We start from the raw sequence: 18,905 nt of genomic DNA, 5'->3' as shown, positions 1-18,905 counted from the left end.
TCAGCAGCGGAGGCTGCAGAAGATAGAATATTTCTGAACAGCGAGTGTACCTGTCTGATTCTTGCTTTGGAAGCTTCCTCTCAGGGGTGTACTCCACCCTGTGAGGTGTGGGGTGTCAGACTGCCCCTAGTGGGGGATGTCTCCCAGTTAGCCTACTCAGGGGTCAGGGACCCACTTGAGCAGGGAGTCTGTCCCTTCTCAGATCTCAACCTCCGTGTTGGGAGATCCACTGCCCTCTTCAAAGCTGTCAATCAGAGTCGTTTGCGTCTGCAGAGCTGCTGCGTTTGTTATTGTTTACTGTGCCCTGTCCCCAGAGGTGGAGTCTACAGAGACAGGCAGGTTTCCTTGAGCTGCTGTGAGCTCCACCCAGTTCGAGCTTCCCAGCAGCTTTGTTTACCTACTTAAGCCTCAGCAATGGCGGGCGCCCCTCCCCCAGCCCCGCTGCTGCCTTGCCGGTAGATCACAGACTGCTGTGCTAGCAATGAGGGAGGCTCCGTGGGTGTGGGACCCTTCCGGCCAGGTGTGGAATATGATCTCCTGGTGTGCCTGTTTGCTTAAAGCGCAGTATTGGGGTGGGAGTTACCCGATTTTCCAGGTGTTGTGTGTCTCAGTTCCCCTGGCTAGGAAAAGGGATTCCCTTCCCCCTTGCACTTTCCAGGTGAGGCGATGCCTCGCGCTGCTTCAGCTCTCGCTGGTCGGGCTGCAGCAGCTGACCAGCACCAATTGTCCGGCACTCCCTAGTGAGATGAACCCAGTACTTCAATTGAAAATGCAGAAATCACCGGTCTTCTGTGTCGCTCGCGCAGGGGGTTGGAGACTGGAGCTGTTCCTATTCGGCCATCTTGCTCCACCCCCCCGAGGTCATTCTTAAGAAGACCTTTGTCAACATAAAATGTACCTGCAAAATAAGCATTTGTGTTTCCTCTGGTACCTTACTCACTTGCATATGTAAAAATTTCAACCTGTATTCCATCAGGAACTCATGTTAGTGACATAAAATTTCATTAATTTTCTTCAAATATCAGGCATTTTTTCGTTAATAATTCCTTTCCTACTTCATCAATCCTTACTTCTAGCCTTATATAATTTCAGAGTTTCTGGGTTTCTGGGTTTCCTACTCTGCTCCATGCATTTGTCTTTTCAACTGTCAGTAAATGATTAATTGTAGGCATTAATAGCACATGTTGCTATCTAGAGGAGCAAGTGTTTTTTCACTCCATTATGAGATTTTTTAAATGCCATCACAATAGTGAAAGACAGCAGGTGTCACAGAAAAATGTTAAAACCTTGATAATTTCATTCGGTCTATGTAAAATTGATAAACACAGGAAGAACTCACATTTTGAGAAAAATGTGCCTTCCCATTCAAGAACACAGAACCCACCTTCCACTTCCAAGTAGAGAACCTACCTACACAGGTGGATACGGATGTAAAACGGACAGTTTTCTCTGAGAACTTTTCGCCTGCTGAAAATAACTCATGCTATTTTTGATAGGGGAATGAGTTTTCTCATTAGGCACCTCCTATAATGTACATAAACCATGTTTTAAAGGTGTTCGTTAAAAATAAAACACCCTAGATGCTTAACTTTGTAAGTTATATCACTCAACTTCACCTGCTCCAGCCAGAGAATTATGAGTGACGGAATTATGAGTGACGGCCCTTTTTGCTCCGCTGCTCGGAGAGTGCACAGTGCACTCTAAGCTCCAGTCCAAGGGGTGGCACCGAAGCCGGGCCTGGGGACTCCCTCCCACCCCGGGGTTGAGCCTCCACTGCCTGTGCTGCTTGTCCATGGTGTCCACATCGCTACTCTTGCATGCTAGGCAGCGCTCCACCTGCTGGCATGCTCAGCCTGCAAGCGACTTCCAGGAGTGGTGCAGACACGTGTTCTTTGGCTTTGCTAGGCTCACTTGGTCTGAAAGGTTGGAGGCTGTGAGTGTCACTGCTGAAGGATGTGGTGGACCGGGCTGGATTGCGGATTTTGGAGTAGATCACAGAATTGCATTCGCAGATTGGAGCTTGGATCACGGATTTGGGGTTAGATCAAGTATTTGGGGTTGGATAGGGGATTTGGACCTGGGTTGGTGGGGGTGGAGGGGGTTGGTGGTGGTGAAAATGTGACAGGTGGTGAAAATGTGACAGGGAACTGCCCCGCTTAAGAGCCGGTGGTTGGGGGTCTGAGAAGAACTCACCACCATGAAGTCATTCGACTTTGGGAGCCACAGAGGCCAGAGGGTCCTGAGCTCCATAGGCCACATCTACACGTGTTCTGGGTACCGAATCTGGGACGCTGAACTGCAGAAGATCCAGAGGGTGGCTGTCAAGTGTGATACCGGGGAAGTGGAGCGCTGCCTGGTGTGCTGGAGTGGAGACCAGGACCAGCAGCACAGGTAGCGGGGGCTCAGTTCCAGGGTAAGAGGGGGTCCCCAGGCCCAGCTTCCCTGCAGTCCCTGAGACTGGACCTTGGAGAGTGCCATGCACTCTACGAGCTGCGGAGCCAAACGGGCCCTCAGCTGTTTTCCATCCCTCACAATTCTCTAGCTGGAGCAGGCGGAGAATTTGAGTGATGTAATTTATAAAGTTAAGCATATACTGTGCCATGCACGTCCCTGTGAAGAGACCACCAAACAGGCTTTGTGTGAGCAATAAAACATTTTAATCACCTGGGTGCAGGCAGGCTGAATCCGAAAAGAGAGTCAGCGAAGGAAGATAACTGTGGGGCCGTTTTATAGGAATTGGGTAGGTAAAGGAAAATTCCAGTCAAAGGGAGGTTCTTCTCTGGTGAGCAGGAGTGGGAGTCACAAGGTGCTCAGTTGAGGAGCTTTTTGAGCCAGGATGAGCAAGGCACAAGATAATGTCATCCGTTAAGGCAAGGACTGGCCATTTTCACTTCTTTTGTGGTGGAATGTCATCAGTTAAGGTGGGGCAGGGCATTTTCACTTCTTTTGTGATTCTTCAGTTACTTCAGGCCATCTGGGGGTATACCTGCAAGTCACAAGGGATGCGGACGTGCAAGTCACAGGCATATATGTGCAAGTCACAGGGATGCAATAGCTTAGCTCGGGCTCAGAGGCCTGACATTTCTGCCTTCTTATATTGATAAGAAAAATAAAACGAAATAGTGTTGAATTGCTGGGGTGGCCAAAATTTTTGGTGGGCAGTATGGAGAGAAATTTGGCGACTTTTCTCAGGACTGCTTCAAGCGGGATTAGGGGCGGCATGGGAACCTAGAATGGGAGAGATTAAGCTGAAGGGAGATCTTGTGGTAAGAGGCGATATTGTGGGGTTGTTAGAAGGAGCATTTGTCGCATAGAATGATTGGTGATGGCCTGGATGCCGTTTTGTATGAATTGAAAAACTGAACGGAAGACACAAGGTCTGTAAAAGAGACCTGGTTAATCAAAAAAGGCCAGTTTAAAAATATGTATCAATTGCATGTGTATATATGTATATACAAAAGTAAATTAATTTTTTAAAATTTAACTTCTTTGGTTTGAAATTCAGATTTATTTAAGAAGGTAGTTGTGGCTAATTAATAATCTCAAATATTATTGTCTGAGAAAATTCATTTATTTAAATATGATCACTAAAACCATATATTTTCACAAAAACAAGAAAAAAGATTTTTAAGTTAGTCTGTTGTATGTTTTCTCTATAGTCACATTACAACAAATTGAACTTTTTATACAAATGGATCTTCTATTTCATTTTTATAATAAATGGTTTATATTCAGTAAACAAATAATCACAGTTGACCCATGAATAATGTGAGGTGAGGGACTCTAATCCCTGTGCAGTTGAAAATGTGAGTATAACTTTTGATTCCTTCACCTTAGCTACTAATAACACACCATTGGTTGGAAATCTTCCTGATAACATGAACAGCTGACGAACTCTTATTTTGTTTGTGCTGCATTACTATATACTGTATCCATACAATAAAGTAAGCTGGAGAAATGAAACTATTAGAAAGAAAATCATCAGGAAAACATAGTGACTTTTCATAAAGCATAAGTAGATCCTGACAAAGGTCTTCATCATCTTCAGGTTAATTAGGCTGAGAAGGAAGAGGAGAGGCGAATTTTGCTGTCTCTGGGTTGCAGATGCAGAAGAAAATCTGATTATAAGTGAATCCCTGCAATTGAAACCCTTGCTGTTGAAGGGTGAACTGTATTACATATCATATTGATTTGTGTCACTAACAAAGTAACTATCTCTAGAAATAGGAACTCAGCAATCCCATTCTGGTACCATAAATAAAAGGCAATAAGAACTGTAAAACTGAACAGCACACACCCATATGAGTAGGAGATTTTTTTTTGAAGATAGCTACTGAGCACAAAAGACAGAAAAGCAATTCCTTCTTGAGAAGCACAAGTTATATTACATTTTCTTATACAAGCAAAATGGTTTTATCTGTCATACTTTACACACATACACATATACACATGCACATATGCACACACACAAAGTTAAAAATCCTGCAGATTCTTAGTGACCAAATCCAACTGTTCACAGGGAGCAGTGGATAACACATCCTACAGTTTGGATGCAATTCTTTTGGCTTTTTGACTTGTTTTTTGATGAGCTGCCTTTCATGGGTGAATCATGTTTTTAGCTTTATAAGAAACAAAGAAAAAGATTAGAAGCAAGTGAACGGGAATTCTATGATTAGCAGTAGACTATTATAGTAGATTCAATAGTCATATGTTTTTCTCCAGTTATACAATTTACTTGAATGATGTGCAATGAATCAATTATTATGATAAGAGATGAGGTCTCTCTATGTTGCCTAGGCTAGAATAGAGTGTCTTCTCAGTGGTACAATGATAGCTCACTGTAGCCTTGAACTGCTGGGCTCAAGCCGTCCTGCTACCTCATCCTCCTGAGTAGCTGGGACTACAGTCTTGTGCAGTTACATCTGGTCTGATACACATTTATTTATTTATTTATTTTTGACACAGGGTCTCCCTGTGTTGCCAGTACTGGAGTACAGTGTTGCCATCTTGGCTTACTGCAACTTCTGCTTCCTGGCCTTAAATAATCCTTTCACATTTCACCTTAGCCTCCCAGGTAGCTGGGACTAAAGAGACATACACCAACACACACTTGGCTCATTTTCTTTTTAAGGTTTTTTTCTTTGTTTGTTTAATAGATGAGTTCTCACTATATTGCCCAGACTCGTCTGGAACTTCTGGACTCAGGTGATCCCCCTGCCTCAACCTCCCAAAATGCTCGTATTTACAAGCATGAGCCACTGCACATGGCCTGCACAATTATTATAAAAAGGAATGAAGTCCAGTTGAGTTGCAGAAAATTTGCCACCTTTTTTTTTCTAGAAACATTCATATTGTAGAACATATTGCCAATCACCTAGATCCTCTATTTTTTATTTGGTTAAAATAGGATTTCTGGTTATTTCACATTATTTTCTGACATTATTGTTTCATTTATTCCTTTTATGGCTTTATTCAATTAGATAAATAAAGAAATACAAGAATCTCCAAGTCAAATTTCAAGGCAAAAAAAAAAAAAGAAAAGAAAAACAGATTAGGGAAAGTTATTTTGTGAAATAATTATCTGATTACAGTTACATGTATTATATCAACTTAATAAAAATCTTACACAGTGCTTATGCGTCAAGGTTTCCCAAGACTACCCCCAGGTTTGGCGGTTCACTAGAAGGACTCACAGGACTCACAGCAAAGAGTCATACTCAGATCTTTACCTGATTACAAAAAGGGGACAAGCAAAATTGGTAGAAGAAAAAGGTGCATGTGGTCAAGTCTGGAGGAAACCAGGCACAAGCTTCCAGGAGTTCTCTCCTGTGGAGTTCCTAGGATCTGCCTAATTCTTCTAGGCTCACATTTTGACAACATATGTGCAGTGATGTCTACCACTACCAGAGTCTCATTAGAGACTAAGTACCCAAGTTTTCATATGGAAGTTACTCTCCCTCATATGTACCCAAGTTCCAGACTTCTAGAAGGAAAGTAGCTATTCAGAGTAACCACACTGTTTCTATAAACACGTTAGACACAGTGAGGCAGTCTTCTCAGAGAATGGTGAAAACCCTCCCAATTCCAATTTCCTAAACACCAGTCAAGGGCCAGCCTTGCATACAGGCCTTTCTAAGGATGGCAGTCTCTTGCCTGCTATATGAAATGTTTTCTGTACAACACTTATAACTCTAACTTATTTTTTGGTGTTGTTTTAAAATTTCATTTTAATAACACTCTATATTATAAGATAAGGTAACTTGGTACTAGTTTCTGTTGTATGATTCATCTGAAGTTGTAATGCTAATTGCTTTTTTGACTTTTGGTGACTAACAGGTATTTGTATGTAAGTTACCATAGCAATGTTAGGTAATGATAATCTGTCCTTTGTAACTCATTAATCTTTCAGTAAAATTGTTAAATTAAATAAGCACAATAATTTCTGAGTTAAAATTAGAATAAAAATTATCTTATTTTGATTACATGAATAATCTAGTTTTCATATTGTGCTAAATCCCTGTTTAGAATTATGAAATAAGATAAAATATTCAATCATTTTATCAATATTTTCTTGCCTACACATGAAATTAAATTTATTTATTTTATATAGAATATGTACTTCAATTTGCAAAATAATGACCACATGCTCTTACTTCGGACTTCAATGATGTCTAATTTTTAGTGTCACTGTGTCTCGCTTAAATTTATCATAATAACAGGTGCAGTGAATATCTTTTATTTTTTATCTTTACTTTTGAGACAGAGTTTAGCTCTGGTTGCCCAGGCTGCAGCGCAATGACACAATCTCGACTCACTGCAACCTCCACCTCCTGGGTTGAAGCAATTTTCCTGCCTCAGTCTCCCAAGTACCTGGGACTACACGCATGCACCACCATACCCGGCTAATTTTTTGTATTTAGTAGAGGTGGGGTTTCACCGTGTTGGTTAGGCTGGTCTCGAACTCCTGACCTCACGTGATCCACCCACCTCGGCCTCCTAAAGTGCTGGGATTACAGTCATGAGTCACTGCACCTGGGTATCCTTTTTTCTTTTTAAATTTTTGTTCTCTAGATCCTGGGATGCATAGACAGTGAATATCCTTGCTTGGGGAGACAGAGTCTTACTCTGTCACCCAGGCTGGAGTGCAGTGGCATGATCTTGGCTAACTGCAACCTCCACCTCCTGGGTTCAAGCGATTCTCCTGCCTCGGCCTCCCGAGTAGCTGAAATTACAGGAGCCTGCCACCATGCCAGGCTAATTTTTGTATTTTTAGTAGAGATGATGTTTCACCACATTGGCCAGGCTGGTCTAGAACTCCTGACCTCAGGTTATCCACCCACCTCTGCCTCCCAAAGTGCCGAGATTACAGGCATGAGCCACCGTGCCCAGCTGTGAATATGTTTGTTAAATCAAAAACTTTATTTCTTAGAGCAGTTTTAGGTTCACAGCAAAATTGAGAGGAAGGTACAGAGATTTTTCATATGTTCCATGCCTCCCACAAATGCATAGCCTACCCCATTATTAGTATTTTCCACCAGAGTGGTACATTTGTTACAACTGATGAACCTACATCAACACATTATAATCACTTAAAATTTATAGTTTACATCAGGCTTCACTCTTGATGCTGTACATTCTGTGAATTTGGACAAATGTATAATGATATGTATCTATTATTGTAATGTTATTGACAGAACAGTTTCACTACCCTAAAAATTCTCTAAAATATGCATGTTCATTTCTCACTTTTTACCTGGAAGCACCTGGCAACCATTGATCTTTACTCTGTCTTCTTAATTTTACTTTTTTCAGAAGAGTCATATACTTGGAAAATACAGTGGATATCTTTTTGAATAGTTATATATAAAAAGAGCTCCACCATAATTGAATGTACTCTGTGAGATGTTCTTTTTCCTTTTGTTTTTCTTTTGCTTCTTTATCATTGTAAAGAATGATATATGCTGTTGATGTATGCTTTACATACTTAGAAAACATGATTGTATAGGTATTTGCCACATAATGGAAAGGATTGAGGAAAAGGACACTGTGTAGTACCACACAGCCCAAACTGGGGCTTCTTGTTCTGTGAGATGGGTTCAGATAGACTCTCTAGCAATGAAAGGGGACAAGTTCAAGGGATTGTATTTTATAAAACTGGAATCACAAAGTCTTTCTTACTTACCTTCGGTTAGAAATAAGAGCAGATGGTGAATGCTATAGGTATATAGATAGGTTCCTCACTGATCCTCTTCCTTTGCGCGATAAGTTTGACAAGAGTCTATTATATTGATATGACTCACCTACAACTAGATTCTGTCATGAGGGATGGCAAGAGAGTTTTGCTTTATGTAAGGTGAAAAAGAATTATTTCCCTTACTAAGGATAAGGGCAAGCATTGGAACTTTCTGGTAGTAAAAGGGCTTTGATATAGCTTTCTTTCTATAAATTTTTCACATCATATAGTATTGCCTTGCAGCCTGTCACACCTCCCCAGTGTTTCTTAAGCTTCTTTCTGAATGTGAGTTGTGGTTCATAGTGGATAAGCTCTTAAAAGAGTGATATTTCCAGTGGTTTTTCTGTGGGAGGTAAAATGGCAGGTGAATTTGGGCCTTGTTATACGGAGGGCAGAGCAAATAGCTACCACTAAGTAAACCACCCAGCACCTTCCCCAAAGAGTAGTAGCCAGAGTAACACATTGATCTCTTTGGAGCTCTTTTCCACTAGCGGCTGGAAAGTCTTTGCAAGGATTCCTGTTTCTGATCTGATTCCTATGTTTTGCAGGCTTCTGGTGAAAGGGTGTTTCCTCCTAAACTGAACAGTTTGAACTGAAGAGCTAGACAGGCTATGATGTCTTATTAAAATATAAGTGCAGTAGTTCCCCCTTAACCATGGGAAATACATTCCAAGACCCCCATTGGATGCATGGAACCACGAATAGTACTAAATTATAAACTGTTTTTTCCTATACATACATATCTAGGATAAAGTTTAATTTCTAAATTAAATTAAATCTGATGTTATCTGCAGATAGAGTGGAGAATTGAATTGTGTCATCAGCAGACATGATTGCTTGCTTGTTGGTGGGGAAAAACTCTCCACACATTTGGCCACAGAAGCCTTCTTTGTTGATGATTGTTATTGTGGTGTGACAGCAGAGAAAACCATATCAAGTATGTCTTTCAGCACATATAGTGGGTAAGGGATACTACTGTATACTCTGTTTTAACTGCCCCTCATATTTTGTTCCAGAAAGCATGCTCTTTGACACTGTTGACTCTTCACACCTGTTCTGCTAACAATAAAATTTTTACTCAATCTCATAGGGTTTGGCTAGGATGATTTGTATACTTCAGTTCACTTGAAGATACCAAAGTTTAATAATTTTATTATTCTTTGTATTTAATATATGCAAAGGGAAGTAGCAGTTCTTGTTGCATTAATTACCTACCAATAAGTATAAACAATGTTAATTCTAATTACATCCCAGGCATGCTCACAAAGGAATTCTTTGTAACAAAGCATCAGTCTTATGCATAAAAAACAAAACAAAACAAAACAAAACAAAAACAACAATAACAACAACAAAAACTGGATCTAAAGCATATACACAGGTGTGCACAAGTTTTTTTATTAAGGTAGAGTCTTGCTTTGTTTCTCAAGCTGGTATCAAAGTTCTGGGTTCCTCAAGTGATCCTCCTGCCTCAGCCTCCTGAGTAGTTTGGATTACAGGCATGCATCTCTGTGCATTCTTATGCTTTTAATAATCTATACATTTATTATTAATTTAAAATGCATTTTGCCTTTTTCTTTAATAGATTTTGGAAGTTCTGATGAATCTGGAGTCAGATATGATTTTATAGATTTAAAAAATTATGTTAACCAAGTAAATATAGATGCAAGAAACTAACATCTGTTGAGTGTTGCATTCTGGGCTCGACATCCTATTATGTCCTATGCATTTATCATCTCATAAAGCCATCACAACATCTGTGTTCCTATAACCTACTGTTTATTAAATAAACAACTATGGATTTGAGCAGTGGATTAATAGGCTCATGATCCTATTCTTAACAAGGTGGCTGACCCACGTTGATTGTCAGCCTGCCTGCCTTCCAAGTCCCTTCCCTTGCTGCTCAGCATAAATTGATAGACATCTGTGCAGCACTTGGATCATGGTATAGGTCTGAATCAGATTAATTAGATTCATTAATTTAATTAATGTCTAAATTAATGAGAGTTTAAATACCTTCAACACTCTTTTAATGTTATCATTAGAATGTGGTTAGTCCAAGAGTCTGTCGTAATAAATTTGACAATTTCAGTGGTAACCAGTATCTTCTTTTTGCCATCAAAGCCTTGAGGACAGATCTTACTTAGCTTTGGCCATGGGACAGTAAGTTTTACAAAAGCAAGTTTAGGCAAGTCTTAGAAATTATTTGATTTCCCAATTTTGTTTTCCATTTAGGCTAGTATTTCTGCTTACTTCCATAATACTTTTTGTAGTCTTGTTTCTTTATCCATGAATTTTCTATAGTCTTGTCTTGATTTTTTAAAACGTTCTTCTTTGCTTTTTTTTTTTTTTTTTTTGGTGTTTCTTTAATTCTATTATTTTTTCAAATTCTGATGGCTTTGTATTCCCAGAATCCAAAGCACATAGAATTACAGAATTTTAAGGAATCTTAGAATGAATTAAAATACCTTCTAGTATTGTCACGTGTGGTTGAACATTCTGGTCAAGTGATTCTTTACATAGAGAACTTGAGTCTCAGAAAGATTAGGATTTTTTTCTTAGATATAGGAATTGGCAGAAATGAGATTTGTACTCATTTTAAAGCCCAATACTTTTCCTCCTTTTTATATCCTATTGACTTGTGTTTTAGTAATACAAACGGGAGTGAGTCTCGTGCACCCGGTGTCTAAAATTTGTGAGGAATTAACTAGTGAACCCAATGAAAGTGGGTAAGAATGGAATAAGCAGGGGAAGGCCAAGTTTAAAGAGAAACAATTATCGATCGATAAATTATAAAGATGATGGACACACAAGATGTTGGGAATTATCTACAAAGGCACATTAAAATAGAAGGTTCAAGGGAGCTGTAAAAAAAATTGCTGCTTTTTTTTTTTCTTATCAAGGACTGACAAATGAAGATTTTTACTGAAAGATGCTAAAACATTTTGAGACACTGGGAGTAGTGTCTATAGCAGAGAGAAATGTGGTATCATCTACTTCCATCCTGACTTACAGAGCATGGCTTAGAGCCCCTGGAATACTAAGGGGCTGGGGATTGCTGAACTACATAGATCTGTGGCCCAGGACAAGTGGTCTCCTCACCTCTGCCTCTTTTCCCAATTCACTGATGTCCTTCCCTTGTTGATGTAGCCTGGGTCAGGGGCATGACTGGCTTGAAATCAGTCATGGAGTTCAGTTGGGTAGTTGGTAGTATGTCTATGCTGGGGGCAGGTGACTGAGAGTCCAGTTAGCTTGTTTTTCAGGAGCAGGGATATAGAGGGCTCCTATACTTGGTCATTTGAGGCCATCCTTTCAGGAATCTGTGTATTCATAGACAGAAGATTTGAAGGTTGGAGACTTCTGTGGAGCCTTGCAGAAGTGGAATCTGGAAGTGAGAGCCCATAGGAAGGAAGAAAGATATTTAGATAGTAGTTAGGGAAATAGAGGCACAACTACCAGGACTCTCTTTTTTTCAGCAGTCTCTGTCCTTGTGTACCTGAATGCCTATGAAAATTTTTAAGGGCTTGCTAGTTTATATGGACCTGAATAAGGTAAGGACCTATAGAGTAAAAATAATGGGATTTTATAATTGTTAGTATCTTAATCTTTCTGGGAAAAGTATTCTCAATAAGAACATACATCTTTGTTTTTTGACTTTTGGGCATTTAGCTTTCATACATTTCAAAATTGCAGGGGTTTCCCTCTACTGATTTAGGGAAAATGAAAGCAATAGGACCGTCCTAAGTTTTTTCCATGCTGAGGAATCAAGATTGACATTTTGAAGTAAAGCAGATTAGTCTTTTAACCAGAGATAGATCATGGACAAGAGACAGTGGATCTCTCTACCTTGTTTTAGGTCATTAGTTTTCTTTCAGATTAGGTAACAAAATTTATGTCATCCATTAATTGAATTTAAAGTTCAGCTTCAGGACAGATAATTTGTGAGGGTAAATTATTGTCAGGCTCTGCCAATATATTGACTGTCACTCTTTGTTGTAGAGCCCAAGGTCAGTTTTCATTGAATATTTTATAGATTTAGACAGGTGGAGGCAGAAGTAGGTAACTAAAATCTTTTACAGCAGAGGACATATTTTAATTATATCAAGAATCATTATTTAATATATAGGTCACTGACCTTTCCCCAGATTATATTTTCCTTTTTTGAGGGGGAAGCTGGATATAAACTGTCAGTTAAAAAAATTGTAAACAAATCGACTTGCTCATTTTTATTGTACATTTTTGCTTTCCAGAATTTTCCATGAACTGTGTGTGGGTTCATTGCCTACATCAGTTGACAAAGACTTGAGTGTTGCTACTAAGGTAAAGTGGTCTCTTGTAAAATTAATTTTCTCACTCTGAATCTAGTTTTGCATAGTATTTACTTTTAAAACTTAGCAGTGGTATACCTATCATAGTTTTATGATGGTAATGGAAAGTTGGTCAGAGAAAATCATACATGGGGCTAGTTGATTCAAAAAATTTGTTTAACTTTGGTAACTAACAAAGATTGGTAAGTACTGTGACAGGGTGTGAGCTGAAAAAAACGAACTGGAAAATAAGTAGTGACAGGAAAATCACATTAGGAAATGCTTTCTCCAATAGAGGAAACATGAAATTTGGTTAAGGTTTATTTGGATAAATACTAACACCTTGACTTTTAAATCATACGAGGGTAACTATCATATATATGCTTGTATAAATCTTCAGGGGAACAAATTATTTCCAGTAATTATGGAATCCACCAGTACCTTTTAGTTGCCAAAACGCTGAGCACATAGTCTATAGCTTTTTTTTTCCTTGAAAACTTATAATTTTGATATCACACAGTTTTTAGGAGAGATTGTTTCTCTTCTTATATTATTGGTTCTGTAGTGAGACTAAAATAATATTAAAAATTGTAGAAAAATCATTGAGTGTGGTGGTGTAGACCTGTAGTCCCTGCTACTTTCAAGTTTGAGGCAAGAAGATTGCTTGAGCCCAAGAGTTTCAGAAAAACCTGGGCAACATAACAAGACTGTACCTGACTTAAAAATATAAATTGTGAAAATATAGAAATTTAAATTTATGCTTTCAAAATTTGTATCGTAAAGGGATTTTTGTGTGTTTTATAAGTTGTCTATGAAGGGTTTCTATAAAACACTTCATCTAATTGAATAACGTGTATTTTGCTGCAAATAAACATTTCTCAAAGCAGAGACTCTTATTACCAATCTGTTAAGACTTTAACATCATAATTTTGTCATTGCAGTTTATCTAAACTATTTACTTGCTCGGGCCCAGTGGTTCATGACTGTAATCCCAGCACTGTGGGAGGCTGAGGTGGGGCATAACTTGAGGTCAGGAGTTCGATATCAGCCTGGCCAGCATGGTGAAATCTTGCCTCTAAAAGAAGAAAAAACACATAAATTATCTGGGCATGATGGCACATGCTTGTATTCCCAGCTGCTCAGGAGGCCGAGGTGGGAGAATCACTTGAACTCAGGAGGCAGAAGTTGCAGTGAGCCAAGATCGCATGATTGCACTCCAGTCAGGGTAACAGGACAAGACTACATCTTACAAAATAAAATAACCACTCAAACTCCTTATATCACATTCTAAAATTTTGAGTTTCAGAAATTTTTGTATTTAGTTGTTTAAAGAATCATTGGAAGCTCCTGCATACCATGAGGTACTGGAGGTCAGTCAACATATTTGTGTGTATCCTGGAGTACCTAGAATACAGTCTTCCATGTAAGAAGTATTTTAATTGTTGTTTTTTGAGATGGTGATTCACTCTGTAACTGAGGCGGGAGTGCAGTGGTGAGATCTTGGCTCAATCCCATCTCCATTTTCTGGGCTCAGGTGATCCTCACACCTCAGCCATCCAAGTAGTTGGGACCATAGACCTGTGTCACCGTGCTCAGCTGATTTTTGTAGTTTTTGTAGAGATTGGGTTTTGCCTTGTTGCCCAGGCTGGTCTTGAACTGTTGGGCTCAAGTGTTCTGCCTGCCTCAGCCTCTCAAAGTGCTGGAGTTACAGGTATGAGACATTCAGCCTTAATAGTTGTTTAATCTGAATAAATAAACAAGTGAATTTTTACATAATGGAATGTTTCAAGTCATATACTTCAAGTATCTCACGATTAAATATTTAAAATATTGCTTACTTTCGTTTTATTTTCTAATATTGAAGGATGTATAAATTTTAAGGTGTTATATTGAGAAACTATGCCATTCATTAAAAGGAAATAAACTAGAAATAAGTCATCAGGCCAGGCACAGTGGCTTAAGCCTGTAATCGCAGCAATTTGAGAGGCCGAGACAGGTGGATCAAGAGGTCAGGAGATCGAGACCAACCTGGTTAACACGGTGAAACCCCATCTCTACTAAAAAATACAAAAAAACTAGCCGGGCGAGGTGGCGGACGCCTGTAGTCCTGGCTACTCGGGAGGCTGAGGCAGGAGAATGGCATAAACCCAGGAGAAAGAGCTTGCAGTGAGCTGAGATCCGGCCACTGCCATCCAGCCTGGGTGACAGAGAGAGACTCTGTCTCAAAAAAAAAAAAAAAAAAAAAAAGAAAGAAATAGGTCATTAGTAGAAAAGAGGATTACAATGTATTTTCTAATATCATTCAACTGGAATCATAACATTGTTATTGCAGATTCACATTTCTTATACTTTTTATTAGCTCCAACTCACGTTCTATGAAATATACCTTTTCAAGCCATAAATTACTCTTTAAATTCTGGTGAACAATTATTTTTCTAGGTGGCAAGTTGTAAGTTCCAGATTTCTCTCTCGGTCACAATAATATTCTTTCAGGTAGTGGTAGATGACCATATCTAAGTAATTAAATGTCTTATAGTAATAATCTCTATCACAGAAGTACTTACAAAATCTAATTGCAGCAAAAATATTAATTAGTATTATTAGAGATATGAAAGACTAAAATGCTCTGTTAGAGATCTATCTCTCCATGTACTTTATTGTACTTCATGTGGTTTCCTTTCTTTCTTGGCTTAAGTTTGTATTTCATTGAGCAATTAGGCTTGTTTTTTATTTGTATTTCACTTCGTTCTCATATTTTAATTGAAATTTTTGTGGAGTCAGGGTCTTGCTCTGTTGCCCAGGCTGGAGTACAGTGGCATGATCGTGGCTCACTACAGTCCCCACCTCTAAAGCTCAAGTGATTCTCCCACATCAGCCTCCCGAGCAGCTGGGATACAGGCACACACCATCAGGCCTGACTCCTTTTTATGTTTCCATGTAGTGATGTGTTCTCATTATGTTGCCCAGGCTGGTCTCAAATTCCTGAACTCAAGCAATCTACCCACCTTGGTCTGGCAAAGGGCTGTGATTACAGGTGTGAGCCACCATGCCTGGGCAACATTGAAGTTTATTTAAAGGAATTGATGAGGGCTGAGTATGGTGTTGCACACTGGTTATCTCAACATTTTGGGAGGCAGAAGTAGAAGGTTTCCTTGAGCCTAGGAGTTTGAGACCAGCCTGGGCAATATAATGAGGCTTTGTCTCTACAAAATTAACAATAAAACATTAGCCTGGCATGACGATATGCACCTGTAGTTCCAGCTATCCAGGAAGTTGAGGTGGGAAGATTGCTTGAGGTCAGGATTTTGAGACTGTAGTGAGCCGTAATCATGCCACTGCATTCATCCCTGGTTTTACAGAGTGAGACCCAGTTTCATAAAAAGAGATTCATAAGAATCTCTTGATGCAACTCATTATAATTTTTAAAATGGAAACTCATTCTTGATATTACCTCAGCAGCGTGTCCCCAAGAAAGTGTCAGAGCCTTTACCTGGACCTTCCCATGAAAAAGAAAACAGAATAGTCAATGGAAAAGGAGAAGGTGAGAACCGTATTTTATTTAAAAATCATTTGATGGAATGTTTCTTTTAAAATATGGGTACTAACATAGTCTAATAGCTAAGTAAATGTCCTGTTATCTGTATAATAAGTAAAGGAGAAGTCAAATGGTGATAAGTTGTGTCTCTAACCAAGGGTCAGCAGTTGATTCTATTGGGAGTACCACTAAAGGAGCTGAGTTATGAGTTCTATTTTAAGATACTCTAAGACCTGAACCAAATCAGGAAAGAGAAAAGAGGAAATGAATAAAAGAAAGAATGAGGAGGGTGGAGTGTACATGGAATAAATTTTTTAAAAATATGTTGGTGCATGTAATGGAGGGTAGTAAAGTGAAATTGTTTTGTAGAAGAAGGAAGAACAGGGTGTTAGAAATAGGAAAGAAGATAAATTGAGCTTCCAGGACCACCATGTGTCAGAGAATTAGAGTAACATTTTCCTACTCTTACTGTCATCCTCACTACTGGGGAGGTGTTAAGGATTGAGGTACTTTACCACACAGACTTGCGTTTTATCTACCATAGATAAACATCACCAAAAATGGTTAGCCATGTATGGCTAGAATTAAGTTTCATAGAAAATGTGGTAACCTCATGGGATAGTATCATGTAGGTCAAATTAACATAATTGAAAAGAATAGTGTTGGGTGATATATGGAGAAGAAATTAATTAGGGAAGGTATTGCCTGATGAAAAGTTCATTAGGAACACTATGGCTTATAAAGTAGTAATTAATTCAGGGACATAATAGGGAAGAAATTGAGGCTAGGCCAAAAAGGGCAACTAGGGTAAACAAATATGAAAGCACATCAGGGTAGAACAGGGCATTCAAATTTTCATGAATTAGTTGAAGAGCTTCTGGAAAATGCACACTCTGGTTGATTCTGCATTTCTCATGAGTACTCAGGTTATTTTGGTGTTGGTCCTTGGACATAGCTCTGAATAGCAAGGGAATAGTCTTCCTTTAGAGAAATGTGGAAAAAGAACCATTGGACAACAATGTGAAGAAAAACAGAATCAAGGGCAAGCATTAATTTCCTTTTATTTCTGAGCAGGATTCTAGCCACAGGGAGAGAGTATGAGATGAGAAAATAAAGATTACAGGTGTATACTACTGCTGAATACAGATGAAAAAAGTGGTCACAGTTATCTATAAAAAACAGGTAGGAAGGGAAACATCAGGATGACAGACATAAATATTACTTTTTCAAAGGAAGAGCGATTGTGAAAGGACAAAGAGGGAGGAAGGAAAGACATTCGCTGCAGTCCTGGGAGTTAAGGCAAAGTAAACTTGAGACAACTCACTTCCAGTGGCTTCAGCATATGCCCAGCCTCACAAAAGAGGTTATTGCTGTGTTGAGTGCTGGAGGCAGGAGGGAGTGCTAGAATTGGGATAAACCAGGGCAGCTCATTTCACTTCATAAATGTCAGGCCTCAGAGAGAGAAGTCTCATTGACATGAGTGAATAAGACGTGATTAAATTGCATATAGATGATTTGGCTAATTTTTTTTGAGACAGTTAGCTCTTTGATATGATAGGTGTTTTATAAAAGTCCTTTACAGGGTAAGATGATATACCAAACTTAGCTAATTTTAGAAGCAGTCATATTATAAAATCCATTCTGTGAATACCAAAATTGTCATTTTCAAAGTATACTGTACTGATTTTGAAATACAAAAGTGTATTCATATCCAGCAAGTCTGTGGTAATTCAATGTTTCCTTTTGTGATAAATATTTTGATATTGGAATCTTATTCTACACGGTTTATTTGATGTGTTTTCTGGACTGCCTTGCATGAGTGGACCAAGGAGCTCTAATTCAAGGCCTAACGAGGGAATAAGAGAAACGTAGGTGCTGCAGTAGCCCATGTGGTCATGGGAAAAATGAGTATTTTGATTTTCTGTCATTTCATATGTGTGTATCCTAGCTGATCAATTTAGAACACTTTCTTCGATGAGAGGTGAATTGCACGTTCATCTGAACTCTCATCTCAACTGTGTATTTCCTCAGCAACAGGACAAGGGAAATTTATTTGTGGTGTGCTGGCAGCAATGCCTCTGATGTGTTGAGTTAAAATAATCTGTGAAATCAAAGAGGACACAAATAAATGGAAGAATATACCATGCTAATGGATAGGAAGAATCAATATTGTGAAAATGGCCATACTGTCCAAGGTAATTTATAGATTCAATGGCATCCCCATTAAGCTACCAATGACTTTCTTCACAGAATTGGAAAAAACTGCTTTAAAGTTCATATGGAAACAAAAAAGACCCTACATTGCCAAGACAATCCTAAGCCAAAAGAACAAAGCTGGAGGCATCACGCTACCTGACTTCAAACTATACTACAAGGCTACAGTAACCAAAACAGCATGGTACTGGTACCATAACAGAGATAAAGACCAATGGAACAGAACAGAGCCCTCAGAAATAATACCACACATCTACAGCCATTTGATCTTTGACAAACCTGACAAAAACCAGAAATGGGGAAAGAATTCCTATTTAATGAATGGTGTTGGGAAAATTGGGTAGTCATATGTAGAAAGCTGAAACTGGATCCTTTCCTTACTCCTTATACAAAAAATTAATTCAAGACGGATTAGAGACTTAAATGTTAGGTCTAAAACCATAAAATCCCTAGAAGAAAAACCTAGGTAATATCATTCAGGACATAAGCATGGGCAGGGACTTCATGTCTAAAACACCGAAAGCAATGGCAACAAAAGCCAAAATTGACAAATGGAATCTAATTAAACTAAAGAGCTTCTGCACAGCAAAAGAAACTACCATCAGAGTGAACAGGCAAC

At 38.9% G+C, this 18,905-nt stretch overlaps 1 protein-coding gene across 1 annotated transcript; it reads left to right on the top strand.

Annotated features, from left to right (window-relative positions):
- Positions 1 to 2,077: 2,077 nt before the first annotated feature.
- On the top strand, positions 2,078 to 16,060 carry LOC140710333 (putative ankyrin repeat domain-containing protein 20A5). Its single transcript, XM_073011937.1, has 2 exons — positions 2,078 to 2,391; positions 15,994 to 16,060. The coding sequence occupies exons 1-2, from the start codon at positions 2,198 to 2,200 to the stop codon at positions 16,058 to 16,060; spliced, it is 261 nt and encodes an 86-aa protein (XP_072868038.1). The 5' UTR covers positions 2,078 to 2,197.
- The last annotated feature ends 2,845 nt before the right edge of the window (positions 16,061 to 18,905 follow it).

This window comes from Chlorocebus sabaeus, chromosome 2 (genome assembly GCF_047675955.1).
Source record: "Chlorocebus sabaeus isolate Y175 chromosome 2, mChlSab1.0.hap1, whole genome shotgun sequence".
In the NCBI taxonomy this organism is placed as follows: Eukaryota; Metazoa; Chordata; class Mammalia; order Primates; family Cercopithecidae; genus Chlorocebus; species Chlorocebus sabaeus.
The sequence above is the reverse complement of the archived record's forward strand: the minus strand, read 5'-3'. Positions and strand labels throughout refer to the sequence as shown.

Excerpts from the sequence above, each read along its gene's own strand:
- LOC140710333 (XM_073011937.1), top strand. The coding sequence starts at position 2,198 with ATGAAGTCATTCGACTTTGGGAGCCACAGAGGCCAGAGGGTCCTGAGC. Across the intron at positions 2,392-15,993 it reads GACCAGGACCAGCAGCACAG|CAGCGTGTCCCCAAGAAAGT; the intron begins GTAGCGGGGGCT and ends ATATTACCTCAG.